The sequence below is a fragment of the Orussus abietinus genome, unplaced genomic scaffold (genome assembly GCF_000612105.2).
Source record: "Orussus abietinus isolate OABI.00-Male unplaced genomic scaffold, Oabi_2.0 scaffold80, whole genome shotgun sequence".
In the NCBI taxonomy this organism is placed as follows: Eukaryota; Metazoa; Arthropoda; class Insecta; order Hymenoptera; family Orussidae; genus Orussus; species Orussus abietinus.
Window position 1 is genome coordinate 295,661 of NW_019394321.1, and position 15,600 is coordinate 311,260.

Consider the following 15,600-nt stretch of genomic DNA (forward strand, 5'->3'; position numbering starts at 1 on the left):
CATGGTGCGGCTGTCCATTTTGCCTGTTTTGCGGGGAAATGCGAACCGCGAGAAATTCCATTAAAGTTTGTTTTCCGAAAATTTCCTTCCAAAATTCATTTAATCCTAATTAGGCGCCTAAATCACGGCGATTTTCTCTTCCTCCGATTAGAGTTCGATTCCAATTGAAATCGAACGATCCGCGGCATTTAATATTCAACGGGAGCGGCAGGCTGGGGAGGGGGAGGAGGAGGGAGGAGCGCCCCCTAATGAAGAAAGACCCGAAAAGTCGAGTTCCCTCGGCAGTCACGGCTCGGCCCGCGGGACGCGAGGACCTGCCGGCGCGCGTGCGCGTCTGCGCGTTCGTGGATTTGCATATTCCCGCTCGAGCCTGCATTATTCATCCTGATAATGGCGCCGGCCTCTGATTCATCCTCGGAAGCGGATCGCCCGATCTTTTCGGATCTCCGAGATTGCGTTTCGAGGTGAGGATCGATTTCCTTCCTGGTCTCTGGTCCATGCTCCCTGGACAACTCCAAATTCACCGATGTAGTTAATTCGAAATTCGATTTCAAGAGCCGGAAGTCGATCGCCGACTTTCTGGCTCGATCCTCTCCAATTATTAACATAACGATGCCATAACGAACCCACGTTTATACCTGTACCATTAAATAAACGTCTTTCCTCCTCCGTGTTACTTCCATACTCTTCCAATCCGAGTAATCCAATATACCCGGAATTGAATCGAGATATCACAAACCATGACGTTAAAAATGACAAAGTTATGCGCAATCCTTCCAATTATTCTTAAGAGACGCAACTAACCTCTCTTTATAATTACGTGTACCGTTCAATAAAACATCCCATGTTCTCTGTGTTACGTTCGTCTCCTACCACTCCTAGTGTTTACGTCAGGAAATAAACCGTGACCTCACGAGTTCCAAACCTATGTACTTCGACGCGAACCACGCATCTCTTTAGGTACTTATTCCACGTCTCGCGGTAATTTTTCTCGATACCCGCGCACCAGGCGCCCTAACCCCAAAATCCAGCAGCATCCGCCGCTATCATCCGGAATTCATTGGACCGGAGCAATAATCTCCAGGGCAGAGTCAAGGGTGGGAAAAACAAATAAAATATCGACGCAGCCTCGGAGCCATATTCGGTCGGTGGGCGTGGGCGCGCGCTTTCGGGGTAATACACGTATGCCGGCATAATGTATCGCCCGGTCGAGGGAGGAGTGACGTGTCCTCGCATACACCGGGCCCGGGGGGCAACGACGAGCGGGACGCTCGTTTCCCACGGAGGACCGCTGGCCTTAGGGGTGCGCCCGCGGTATGCACGCCCGCCGTATCGCGCGGTCTCCTAATTAACGCCATTGTGAATGCGGACGCATTGCGTACATCGCGCCGATATCCCTCTGTCGGACCGGGTTAAAGGGGTCCTCCGACCAGCCTCGCGTTATTCATTCGACGGAAACCGCCCCTGCGGCCGCGCCGCCCCAAGACGCTGGAAATTAACCGGATGGGTTTTTCTGGAAATTGCGAAGTCTTGGACTGCCGAGGTAACGTAGGGGACAAGCGCCTAAGGGTTCGGGGTGGATTTCTGGATTTTCGGCAAATCGGAAATTACGATCCGGGGTGTTGTTTTATTAAATTTATCGTGTCGCCGGTTCACTCCAGCCCGAACAAACGAGGTGTTTATGAACGTGGATAGAGCGCCGGAAAAATTTGTTGCGCTCACGTGAGATGCGTGGGAACGCGAGCGGCCATTTTCGCATTTCCTTTTGCTTCCGATTTATTAGGGGCGCCGAATTAATGGTAACTCTCGGATGTACGCGCATGGGTGTAAATGGCAATTTCGAAACCAATATAGATACCTACATCGATACAGGCAGATCGTAGGAACCCAACTAGGCCCATCTATGAATAGGATATCGATATCGTATCCCCGGAATAATTATGATAATTGCGTCAAGATCGATCCATCCAGCCTAGATTCGGAAAATAATGATATTCCGGTCTCCCCGGTCTCCGTATTCCGAATAAAGTCCTTCCTTTATGGATCGATCAATATTTACGATACGAACGTTATTAATTGATACAGGAATACCTCGGATTTTTCTTACACCAGGTACCCTAAAAAGCCATGAGAGATCTTTCTTCGTAACACAGTTTATTCCTCGTGGCGAGTTTTTCTTCTCGTAGTGATTTTCTCGAGCAAACTTCCGACGTTCGTTTCTCCGTTTCGCAAGTTTCCAGGACAATCTCCCGGCGTGATCGGCAAAAAAATCGGTCGACACGAGCTTTTAATCGCAATATCGCGAAGGTGCGTGCCGTGTCATGGGGACGTAGGTGCGAATATGTGTAGGTACCTGTAGATACGCGTTTGCTCTCTCTCCCTCGCGGTCGGATCGTTAATTTCGCCGTATAAACGCGAACGATTTACACGAGCCGCGCGACTCTTATCGGCGGCGTTGTCACTCGCCATATGTCGAGCATTCCAGAAAGCGTAATTGTCCGTTCCTTCGTGCACCGGTTTATCGGCCGGCGATAGAGTGCCGGGAAATCGGCCCGCTTTTTAGGACCTCCCTTTGGACGGAAGGGCCAATTACGCCGAAACGAAACGAACCGACGCGGTTTTCCGAGAATTTCGCATTTTCCCCTTTTTTTCGCGACCGCTCGATCGCCGATTAAAGCACGAACGCGTTTAATATATTTCACCGAATAAACGCATGTGTGATTTCTTATTCACTCGACGCTGAACATTCCCGTGGTTGTATAGGTCAAGAGTTAAAGAACTAGCCGGACTGTTAATCGCTATTTAATCCAACTAATTTAAGGAGAGAAATCGTTGAACTTCTCAGGATGGATTGCTCCTGGTTTATAATACATTTTTTATTTATGGAGAGGAACGGGACTGGAGGGAATAATTTGAGGACAATTACCGGCAATTGTAGGTACGCGAAGCACGGGAGGAAACGGAGATGGTAGATATTCATTTATCCCTTTATTGTCGCGAAAGTCCCTTCGTGACGGGGCCGTTTTTGCAGTTGCAGCGCGCAGAGCTGTTGGCGATTTTTCACCCCTTTGTTAGGAATCTCGTGACCCTTATCAGCGGCGGTGTCACTCGCCATTTGTCGCGCATTCCGGGAAGAATATTAATGCAGCGACCAACAGCCCAGAATAATTGTCTCCTCCCGTGGCGCAAAATCAAGAGCGCTTAATTTCAACCACGTCCCTGCGCGGAAGTCCTAATTACTCTCGGTGCAACAGGATGCAGCATTGTTGCATGCACCCGCGGAATGCACGCACCCCTGCGAATTTGCCAACTCTTAATTCCCGAGGTTTTCCTTCATCGATCATCCGTTTCCCTTCTCCCTGGTAATTTTCGCTAACGATCCTCCCCTGGGTTTATCCTCGAATTTTAAATAACAATGAGTTTAAAAAATGGAGGGTCCCCGCGGTAATGAATATGACGCGTCGACGTGAATTATGACGCGGATGAAATCCCAACTGTGGAAATGACATTTTTAAGCCGTTCGCTAAAAGTAGATCCATTTTATCGCATCCTATCCGAAATGAAGAGCGTTTAATATTTTACCGCGAGATGCGCGGAAGTCCTTATTGCCCTCGGTGCAACAGGATGCAGCATTGCTGCGGGCGCTCGCGAATTTGCCAGGCCTTAATTCGCCAGGTTTTCTTTTGTCGTTCCTCTCTTGTCTTCTCTATCTCTCTCTCTCTCTCTCCCTCTTTCTCTCTACATAGTGGGTTTCGCTAATTGCCCTCTTCCTCGCGGGAAGCAACAACGTACAAAAAATTAAATGCATAAATTCTTAAGGAAAAACCGTTCGTGTAAAAATTGTTGGCATAAATTACGCAAAATGAGGATGAGGAAGAAACCTTTAAAGTACATTTTTACGGTATTTACCTAAAAATAGCATTCCAATATTATCACCGTCGAGAATTAAGATCACTTCATTTTTAGCCACGACTCTGCGCGGAAATTCTAATTATCCTCGATGCAACGGGTGCAGCATCGTTGTATGCAAATTTGTGGGGTTTTCCTTCATCGATCGTTCATTCCTCGCCTTTCAGCTAACGATCCTCCGGAGAAGCGACGAAAATGTTTAAAAAATGGAGAGCACCCACGATTAGGAGCGAGACTCGCTGACGACGAGTCACGAGAAATGCAGATGAGGATCAAACCATGAAAGCGACATTTTCATGCTCCTTAGCCGGGAATAATTCCACTTCTTAACGCCATGACGTCGCCGAAAAGAAAGGGGGGAAAAAGGGATAAAGCTATGTCCGTTCATTAGACACCAAAGCCGCTCCCATAATTGCCCACACCCATGCCGCGGAATTAACTCCGCTTTTAGACGCGTTCCTGCCCGGAAGTGGCAATTTCACGCGATGCAACGTTCTTGCATTAAATTGCCAAACCGAGGGTTTCCTCGTATTCCTCATAAATTCGCCGTACAATAAGAAATAAAATACATTCTCTGGAACAAATAAATTTACCATGAAAATTTCCGCCACGCATTGAAAATTAAGTAATTTTATTTCTCGATTAAAAATTAAAAAATTCTTCTAAAAATGGAAAAAATCGGGAATAATTGTCTCATCGAATTTTATTATCTCCGGATTAACGAAAACACCGCCGCCATTTTTAGTAAATAATTGACGATGTGGAAATTAGCGAATGAAATTCCTTGGCCTGAATTACGGTAGAAAAATGAGAGGTAAATTCGTTTTCTTTTGGTCCGGCTGCACTCCGGTGCAGCGAGTCGGGCAACAAAGTGCACGGCTTCTCTTCGCCGGGTCCCGGGTCTTCTTCCGGTCACTTTTCGCGGCATTTTCTGCCAGGAGGCGGTTACTTCGCCGTTATTATTGCGTCACGTATAAGGCATTAACCCGATCCCTTCGTACCGCGAAGAGCGTGTCGTCCCTCGGGATGCCCCGAGTTTCCGGGGGGGGAATCGGGATTGCGTCTACGTGGCCGGCTGCGAACCTCTCGGAGATGAAATACTTGAAAATCGTAATTGGATCGGATGACGATTTCATTAGCGAGCCGGCAAATGTCCCGACTCGCCTTCGACGCGCCCCTTAGGAGCAGTCATTCTTCCAGGTTTTTCATCGGAGTGACTCAACTTATCACGATTCCAGATATAATTACGCACTTCTCTTTCCTTTCACCGTGATTCATCGGTGTCAGGATTTTCAATTGATTTTTTCCTACCGCGAACATTCTCATTCAACGTCGTTTCGCGATCGAGAGCAGATATCGTCGACGCGCGGTTGATTTTCCTCGATTTTGCCCAATTTTGCCCAATTGTGTCCAACCTGTCGCGACGAAACCGCGGGCGAATGTGCGGCGGACGGGTGAAGTACGACCCTCGAGAAGATGCAAAAACCGAAATTCGAATTCGTTAGAGTGCGCCCTCGTTACAGGGGGTCTACCGTCACCGGAAATGTGGAAAAAAATTTGAGGGAGTGAGATAAAAGTCGACGTCGAGCCCTCTTCGAAATCGCAGGGGACGCGAGGCGACGAGTTCGATAGATTTTCGGGGGTTTTTCGTAATTCGGGGGGCGGCGTCGCGACGCTCGTATCGATTCGCTCGTCCTCGCGCTCTTAATTGACCCCATTACGCGCGTTTACGTAATTAGCGGATACTCGCTTGCCTTCCTCGCCCTTAACAACTGTCAACAGAGAGGCCCGTGACGCCATTACGCGATCGGCCTTCGTTCGTCAGCCGCTGTCCGGATGGCTGAACGATGGCTGAACGATGGCGGCCATCGGTCTTTCGTTTTGACAAGTCGGGAATTAAATGGGGGGAAGAATGTTAACGAGTGCCCAACTACTGTATCGATTATCGGCTTTCGCGTTACAAGGGTTGCGCCGATAACATCGGACCCCTTTATCGCAGAATTTTGACCATTCTCCACCTTCCACCCCCGTGAAATACTTAATTCGCCGATTATTTCGTTCGGATTACTTATGATTTATTCTAATTTATTTTAATTCGTTATAATTCAACTGATTTAACACGGCAATAATGGAATCGCCGGACGGCACGTTCGATTAATCACGCGCATTTATTAGTCCACGGTCGACCCCGGTCGAGATTAAATGAATATCGCCGGAGATACATTTTAATACAATTTGCTACAATTGCGTTATATTACTCGTAGTGTATAATTTATATCGCAAGGGTTTTGGGGGTTGAATAATTTTATTTAACGAATGTCTTAATTTAATCATCGAGACTACGGGTAAAATGGAAAACCACGATTATACGCGAGATGTATTTGACGCGAAACACTTCCCAGTTTCTTTACCGTGGACAAGAGGAACCCGACTCGTCTCCGTTCTTGAAAGAGAATTTTGACAAAGAACTTAACCGAATTCACGTAATTCATCCTTACTCTCGAAAAACGATCTCCACAAAGAATTCTCTTTCTTCCCAAATAATCCGCATCGACATTTAAAATATTTAGCATAATTTCTCGGATAGCATCACGTGAAGAAATTTTCCGCCAGTTAGCGATCAAACGGACTAAAGGGGAAAATCCAAGATTTTCCAGATGTAGGTTTAATTAAGCAATGCCTCGAGCGAGCGAAGGCCTTTGGCTGGAGTCTTGTAATGCCATTTCCTCGTCGCAACGATTACGTCCGGGTCGAGGGAAAATTTCGCCCCGGTGGAAAGCTTTGTCCCTTATTATTTAAGATCTCTCGTGGCGACGACAGTCCTCGGTTGTTCGCAAGATGTTTCGTTATTCCCGTTAAGGGATGGCCGCATTAACAGGGCCGGGATTCCGCCAAAGTTTCACGGCGCAAATGAAATGGAATTAATAACGAGTTGACGCGGAGCCCTACAACGCCTTATCGCGAGTACTTCATTTAAATGATAACTCCCTTAACGTCTTACCGTAACTCGAATCCATTCTTAACGCTAACTGACACTTCCTAAAACTTGGCCCGACCGTTTGTCTCCCACTTTCCCTCCTCGTCCTTGGACGAACCCGTCTTATCAGCGATTGCGAAATTTACAATATTCCTCCCATGATATATCGACTTTATCGCGAGACCTCTTATCAGCGTCCTCGCGTGATGCCAGGACTCGATTCGCGTTCGTCGATTACCCCAAAAATAGCGGGTGAGACCATCGATCGCTGGATAAATATGGATCACAGTGGGATGTAGATTTCGAGAATTTGTTGTATTAATATCAACTAGGGGAGGTGGTCGTTGGGATGCGGACGAGGTTTCGACCTTGGCGAGGAAGAGGTAGGAGAGGACACCTCGGAGAGCATCCGGCATCGATTCCCCATTTTCTGGCGAAATGGTACCCGATCTTCTTAAGGAACCGATTCACGCGAAACTCGTACAAAGTGGTTCAGGTCCGTCCCCGCTGATTCGCGTCCCTCTTCCCCGACCTTCCGTTTCCCTTCGACCAGGAGACCCCAGGCCCAGACCTCCGGCATTCTCCAGGGAGATTTAACGCCAATCGGGATGCCAATTCCGTCCGAGAGCGAGGCCGTTTCTGGGCGAGCTCCTGCACATATAAATATAGCTCGACACCGGGACCAGGACGGGTCGGATCAACCGTATTGCTTACGACTTAATTATACTTTAAGCTTAAACCCAAGAGCCCCTTTGAGCGGGCTCTGATGGTTACCACTTGGCGTCCTTGGTGCCTTAAGCCTTTGAGTCCCATTTCGACTAGTCGACTCCAGGTTGCGACGAAGGGTCGCCCCAAAGCGATATTCCCGAGTCCCGGTCCCTTTGCCGAAGAGGGATAAACATTTCGAGGCAGCTGGGGGATTGAAAAGTGCGAGAGGACCAGGAGGTAATATAAACGCAGGGAGAGCTTAGGATTTTTTTCGAGCCGTCCCGGGACTCCCGATGGTCATCCTTAAGCCTTTCTTCGGTCTTTGAGTACCCTCTAAGAGTATTTCTTTCGTACTTGGTATTCCACTTTTCCTCCCTATATCAAGGAGGAATAAACGTTTCAACGTATTTAACGCGGAGGTCTAAAAATTGTAAAAGAAACTGGGTTAAAGCGACACAAATACCCGAAGACGTCTTCAATAATCGATTTCCTCGAAGTCCTCGGATTTCCTCCGGTTAGTTTTCGGCACCTTTTACTTTGATTCCCATTTCGACCGTTCCAGGTTCACTTCGGGGAACCAAAAGGTGCGACGGAAAAGCCGAACGGTCCCGTATAAATACCTGGATGCCAGGAATAACCTCGGACTCCTCGGATCGATCTTCGGCCTTTTCGGAACGTTTTTCTCTCCTCCAGGAACTCGTTCCCGAAATTTCCGACTGAATCCTTGGAACCGAAACCCTTTTCCCTAGAAGTTCCTAGAATACTCTGAAATACCCTAGCATATCCTCCAGGGGCCTTCCGCGTCGATGCGACTTTTGACACGGCTTGCAATACTCTTCTTCGCGTCTTCGTGTCTTTGGGTATTGTCGACGAGTCTCTTTTCCAGGACCCCTCGCGAACCCCGAAGAAATTCTTCGAGTCGACTTTCCTCCTCGTATGACCCCTGACACGAGTCGCAATATTCCTCGACGCGTCTTTGCGTAACGTCGAAAACTCAAGAAACAGGGTTAACGTTGCTGTCGCGATTCAGACTTGGTCGATTCTAAAACGGAATAAAAATATCTCTCTCGGTTAATATTGGAAAAATTGGGACGTTCGATGATATAAGACTAGCAGAAATAAAAATGCTGAAGAGAACCTTGTCGGACCGTCTCACATTTTTACAAATAAATAGGAATATCGGTACGAATTTAGAAGTTAAAAAGACATTATTTTGGGGTGACAAAAAATGGTAATTTTATTAGAGGGGTTTAAATATCAATTCAATGATTAACCGTTTTTATGAATATTCGGGTACCTAGATGCGAAAAGATCTCAACTTTTGGGGACTAATCTAGGAAATATCTTCTCGTTTTAGCATCCTGCACGTTCCCATCCAGTTGGACAGGACAATGGTACCAGAACTCAAAGGAGTCGAATGTGACGATAAGCGGCTCCACCTTAGGTGACAGGACTTGCATCGACAAAAGGAACGACATGTACATCGTCTACGACAAGTGAGTTTCACGTTTTCTAAATCATCCTTCGTTATCGATGTTCCGAAGGAACCGATATTTGAATATTTTCTGAAAGAAACCCCTGTGACCCCGCTTCGAAATGACCTTAAACGAGTATCTGAACGTTAACACCGATTTTTCAGCGCGGAGAAGTGCTATCGCTGCCTCGTCATCAACGACCGCCACGAGAACGTGATCCAGTTTCGAGAAGGTAAGCGCCCTTTCGTCTCCGTCAGGGGACGTATACGATCTGTCCATTATCCAAATGATGGGCAACGTCTCGGGGAGAGGCCTCCCTAATTTCGGGGAGCCTATTTGCCCCGCGTTTCGGAACGTCCGCGCCCCGTCTCACAGGAGACGGCACTCCAGGAACCGTCGTCGGGACGTTCGGGATTGATCGTCCCGACGTCCTATCCCTCTCCTGTCATCCATCCTCTAATGCATTATCAACAGAGGTGCGCCTTATCGACGTCGAGTGCACGTCTGCCGTAATTGTTTGCGATGCTTCGAGACCCTCCTTCGCGCGTTATTATCCGCGGGGCGTGGGACGACCTCGGCCCTTCTTCCCCCTGGAAGGATGCTCCTGTCAACGGTTAAGCGTCCTCGGACGCGACGAGAATTCCCTCGAATCCCTCGAATCCCTCGAATCCCACGACCACGGGGTGGAAAACCTCTCCGAGGAAACGCGACGACCCCCTAGACCCGGTGACGAGCAAAATCGGTCTCGGGGTTCCTCGGTCGAGAGGATCGTTTTGCATCGAAGGGGTGGTTTCGACCGAACGTTTATTCTCCCGTGCTTCGAGGCCAGCCCTCGACCCCTGCCGGAAGGGGTCGAGGGAGTCGGTTCCGATCGGGACGTCGGGACGCCGGGACGCGCAACCCTTTCCCGGCCATGATTGCAGGGCTCGGCACCGTGATCCAAGCTTTTTCAAAAGCGGTTACGACGGTTTTACAGCGGGCATTGCAATTTCCAGCCCTGCCACGGGCCCGCGATCCCGGACAATGCACCTCGAAGAGCGGCCTGTGCGCGGCTACCGAGGTCGGTGTCGGTGACGGTCGCTACACCGTGTCCGTGCATTTTGTACACTTGGACTGTACAAAGTTGTATTCAAATTACAAATTTATTTTTAAATCCCGAATTTAAGACGATTTAAATTAATATTCGGTGTGAGTCGAATGACGACGTTCCTTCGAAAATTGGTCAAATTAACTCGTATCGTTAAAAAACGGTAGTTTTGTACACGTCAACTTAGAAATACGGCTGGGTCCCTTTTTACCCGGCTATCGTTGGTTATCGCGGTCGGCGATCGGGGTTGCTTCCCGGCCCCGTTCCTAGCATTCGTCCACCGTGGAAACGGAACATCGGCCGTTTTTCCGGCCGATGATTTCGAGGCTGACGGGGGCCGACGTAACCAAAACCGACGTCCATTGTATCTCGCGGAGCGTTCTCGCCATATGGCGGACTCGCGAGCGTTTTACCGGATTATTGGGAGGGAGCGATAAAAAGTGGGAAAGCCACCCCGAAGGAGCCGGACTTTCGGGGGTTGGTCCGAAACGACCACCCTGGTCCCTCCGGGACCCGGCGTCTCCCTCGGGAGATTTTCTCGGTTCCTCGGCTGTTTTCTCCCTTTCCACCGGGATGAGCAATAACGTGTTAAACTGGCTCGAGCACCCGGCGCGAAACGCTTGTCCGGGCTTCGACGTGATTCCGGCTTCTCCAACGGCCTGGAGAATTTAATCCGCTTTAATGGCGCCGGGCTGTTGCGAATTTGAGTTATTATCGCGATATCTCCGTGTTCTCCGGTCGCTTCTCCCTTATCTCTGCGTACTCCCTCGACCGTCCTCCGTTTTGCCGGAGATCGGATTTCATGTCCGGGAAGTTGGCCTCTACTTTTTTCGAAATTCAAAAACTTTACTCGCCCGTCTTCCGATTTCCCATTTTTTTCCCCTTCCGGCGGAACGCGTACTCCTGACTCGATGTTTTCTAGTAACCGCCTCTGTGCAAAGATCATTCCAAAACTCTATACATAAAATTAAATATTAAATTCAATTATACGTGGTTATCGCTAAAGTACGACGTTTACATATTTGTAATAAATTCAATATATGGACGAGTCGCGAAAACGAGATTCGAATTACTTCCTCGTGTTAATAGACGGGATAAAAAAAGGAGGCGAAGAGAGGGGCGTTTTTTCCGCTGCGCCAAATCCGCGTTCCGCCGAGAGGGTCCTACGGGACCCCTCGGCTCGCTTCCGCGGGATCGGGGATAAGATCCGAAGAACCCTCGACTCTCTTTACCCGAAGTGCAGGGCGGCATTAATCCGGGGATCTCGATGCGAACCGCGTCGAAAATGTGTCGAAAACCCGAAATCCTTCTTTTTTCCAGTCCCTGGGAAGGCAGAAAATTCCTGTCTCCCGAGTTAAAGTTTTTCCTTCGTTCATCCTCTACAATTTCGCTCGGATTCTAAAGAATATTAACCCTACCGGTAAAAGGTTACACGTTTAATTGTTGTTCTTAACCAATTTGACGATAAGATATCGGATCCTCTCCTCGACTTTCGATCGCGTCAAAACGAGGTTAGATTTTTATATTAATTGTGTTTGTTGATCTCGACGACGACAGAGATCGCGATCCTTGTCCTCGACTCGCGATCGCGTCGGGACGAGGGTCCTTCGGCGGAACACCCTCGAGTCCCGGCTGGATAAGATCGGGGTTCCTCTCGACTCTCTTGTGCCCTTCGCGATATATCCTCCATACTCCATTATATCTCGGGCGCCTCGATATACCGGTCGCACGTCCTTTCGAATTGGCTCGGTCGACGGGCGATTTAGCAGGGCGCAAATCCGGGAAAGGGACCTCCGGGCCTCGGGCTTAACCCTAACTCGGGGACGAACTCGAAGGGGCTCCCGAAGAGACCGCAAGACCCGCCCGGGGCGGATGTGCCAAATCAGAGTTTACTTCGTGATAGAATTAGCCACGCGATCTTGATTCGATGTCGGCGGATCCGGCCCGAGGGACAGGACCGAGATCCTTGACGAACTCTCGGCGAGACTTCTCCCCCCGGGAAAAATCAGGCAACTTCCCCCGCCCCGAAATTAGGGAAATTTATTAGAAATAAACGATAAGATCGATGATTTCGAAAACGTATAAGTGAAACGCCCGAACGATGGAGAAATCCTGTCGGAAGCGAGGACGAGACGACTCGGGGAAAATCGGTCGGGAAATTTTGGAAGTCGTTTCGCTAAAAGGCACCCCTCCCCCGTGACGGTAACACCGGGAGACGAACCCCGCGAGTCCCGGATCCATCTTTGGCCGCGACTCCACCCGCCCGCTACATTATGCTAAATCAGAAATGTCATTTTCCGCCCGGGCGGATCCTTAAGGCGCACCTCCGCCACCGGTGAGACGTCGCGACCCGGAAAGAAGGCGCGAAAGAATAGAAAGGGTGGAAAAGTGCCGGCCGGGGTGGGCGGAAAAAGAGGTGAGAAACGGACGGGGGAAATCACCCGGCCGACCCGGCCGACTCGGCCGGATACACGCTCCCGAATTGCTTTTCTCCCTCTGGAAACTCGGGGTACGTTTCCGCGGTGCCGAATACTTTTTACGGAAAAAAGGAGGAGAAAATTCGTACCCCCTTTGCAAATAACGCGGAGGATTCCTCGGCGTGGGATGATTTCTTCCCGTTCTTCTTTTGGTTCTTCTCGTCGAGTCGAGTAGTTTTTATTTGCAAGGACTCGTCGGAAGGAGACGTCGACGATGGGAGTCGGTCTTCGATTAGAGGATTCGAAAAATCGGGCGATATTCAAGATTATGGAGTTACGGTCCATATTTTCTACCTTGCGGGGTGGGGATATCAAGGACACGCGGCTCAAATTCTCCCCCGAATTTGCACACGAATGGGAATGGGGGCATCTTCGGTATTTCCATATTTTACCGATCTCTGCCGGGGGTCTCATGACTTCCAAAGCGCCAAATTCGGGGGAGAGAATACTCGTTCCCTCTCTATGCATGTCCCGAATTTATTTAGCTTACGCTCGGAGACCGAGTTTTTCGAGCACTCCGTGTTTCAATTTGAAATAAGTCTCCCGGATATTTTTCCCCATCTCGCCAAGATTCTTGACCAAGGGCGTTACAGGAAGTTCTCGCTTTGCGAATTTTTTGGACCGGAATTTTTATGCCAAATTCTTGCTTTACGGTTTTGATTATGGACATGGTTAACTTTACGTGGCGGATTTTACGAGCCCTCGATTTTTGTTTGCGAATTTTTTGATCAGTTATTGCCCACAAAATTCATCATCACCCGGTCCAGGGTTATTCCGCCGAATTCTCCCGACCCCTGCGAGGAAGTGCCGTAGTATTTTGCCAGGTAGCCTCCCCGAGGCGGGATTGCGGAATTCGGAGGGGCGTGTTCCTCGGTTCGCGGGGGGTCCCGCGTCCAGGAGGGCACGCGCTGAAGTGCGTACCCCGGCGAAGGTATACGCGTTATGTCGCCGCACAATGGCGGAGCCGGGGAGGGGCGCCATTATGCGCGAGTAATCCAAACGCGCGAGCGTTCTACATGCCTGGGCTTAAAAGCGTTCCTCGGCGTATATAAACGCGCCCCGGTCCTGCTTATATCGCGCCTCGCCGTAACCTACGGCGGATAAATTTACTGGCATTGTTATTTCACCTGCTGGACACGGCCCGAGGATGGCTCCCTTCCCGCCCTGCCAAAACCGCTCCCTTCCCGACCTTCTCGGAACGAGAGAATGGACCCGGTTTTCTTGCTTCAATTAATTCTCCATAATTCTTTGGCCTCGCTTCGAATCATCCAAAATTCGGTATTTCGGCCGTCTTGCTTGAATTCATTTTATTTCATTTTATCTCATTATTCGGCTCCGCTTAAAATCGTCCAAAATTGGATATTTCACGGTCTCGGTTCTCTTAAAAAAGAAGGCGATATTTAAGCTTCGCTTAATTTCCCATAATTTTCCTTCGATCGATACAATCCCAATTTTGCACGATTTATTCCGAAGAATTTCTTTTGGGCCCTATAAATAAAGGCAGCTGGATAAACGACGGCTCCTGGCGGCTCGAAGGTACGAGTCACTTAATTAAATCCCGAAAACGGATTACCTTCCGAGTAAGTGCGCGACCACGATATGTCGATTAATAATCATCGAGGCGATCGGGGGCGGCCTCGAGGCAATATCGGGCTTTTCACGTGCGACTGATCCACTCTCCAACATGGCCATACGTTATTTCGTCGTCATTAACACCCCACTCGGTGATATCCTTCCGCAATTTCCCAGGCCCAGCCATGTCGAATCGGCCTATTACGTTAATAGGAATCGCTGACGGTCGATGACTCGGGAATTTTTGCCCCACGAGACCGATATCTCCTTTCTAACCGACGCTTTAAATTCGATTTATTCGCGGTCCGCCCGGCCGCCATTTTCTTTCGATTCCTTGCAATTTTCCGGCAGACGCGTCTATACCCGGGAAAAAGATACGAGCGATGCATCGAACGTCGGTCTGTCGGTGGTTCCTTCCTTTTAAAAAAAAAATGCAATATCCCCCCGCGGCGGTCCGCGTATTGCGTCGTCTTATCGGGGCGGCCCATTATCAGGTTCGCGGTTTGAGGTTAGGCGAAGTCGTTTTTCCTTGGGCACCGGAGCCTAACGTATCCGGCGAGGGCGGTCCGCCGGGATATTATTAAACGTAAAAGTACGTCGAGTCATCGAAGATTATTGCGGACCCGCTGCGGAATGAAATCGAAACCGACGGGGCGAGCAGGCGGCGATGCGGGGCTCTCGGAGAGTGCACCGGTGCACCGGCCGGGACGGCGAGGGTAATACCGGCTTTGGGTTCGCGCACTCGACCATGACCGGAGCGGTATTACCTGTCCGTATGTCCATGACAGTCGGGACCTGGAGGGAGCCCGAGCGAGAGAGGATAGGGATAGGGAGACGCGAGAAATAGACGTCTCGCTAGACAGAGAGTTTCCTGGGATTTGGTCCGAGTCGCGAATGGAGCTCCCTTCTTTCGGAAATTCAATTACGGGAGGGAAGCCCTCCTCGTCATTTCGGACGGCGCGAACGAAGCCGCGAGCGTCGCTGGAATTTGTTAAAGAAGACTCTCGATTTGATCGAATTAGCGAAACGAACGATTCCGCTAAGCGAATCAATTTTGTTTTTCCGCGGGGACGAACATCGGTTTCTCTTCTCGGGGTTCGCGTCGAAGGACGTCTGGATCTCTTTGCCTCGGAAAATGGAAATTCGCGTCGGGGGAGGAAAGTGGGACCGAGACGAGCGACAAAAGACGTCGCCATGCGCGACGGGGTTGTCGCGGATTCTTAACGGACGATCGTCGCGGACGCGGGCAGCGGTGCGCTCCGTTGTGCGAGCGTTTACGATCCGCCGTTTCGCGGACGATGGCCCCTTCCGGGGCGAATATCCAACGTAGGCGCCGCTAGCGAATTTACGCAGCGATGACTTCCCCGATATCCATATTCAACGCTTCGGACAGAG

At 49.7% G+C, this 15,600-nt stretch overlaps 1 protein-coding gene across 1 annotated transcript in view; it reads left to right on the plus strand.

Moving 5' to 3' along the window:
- LOC105694504 overlaps nt 1-15,600 on the plus strand; it is a 153,234-nt gene that overhangs the window by 115,762 nt on the left and 21,872 nt on the right. The window contains exons 3-4 of the mRNA XM_023431775.1: nt 8,952-9,090; nt 9,234-9,301. Of these exons, the coding sequence (XP_023287543.1) occupies nt 8,952-9,090; nt 9,234-9,301 (207 nt within the window). The remainder of the gene's footprint in view (nt 1-8,951; nt 9,091-9,233; nt 9,302-15,600) is intronic.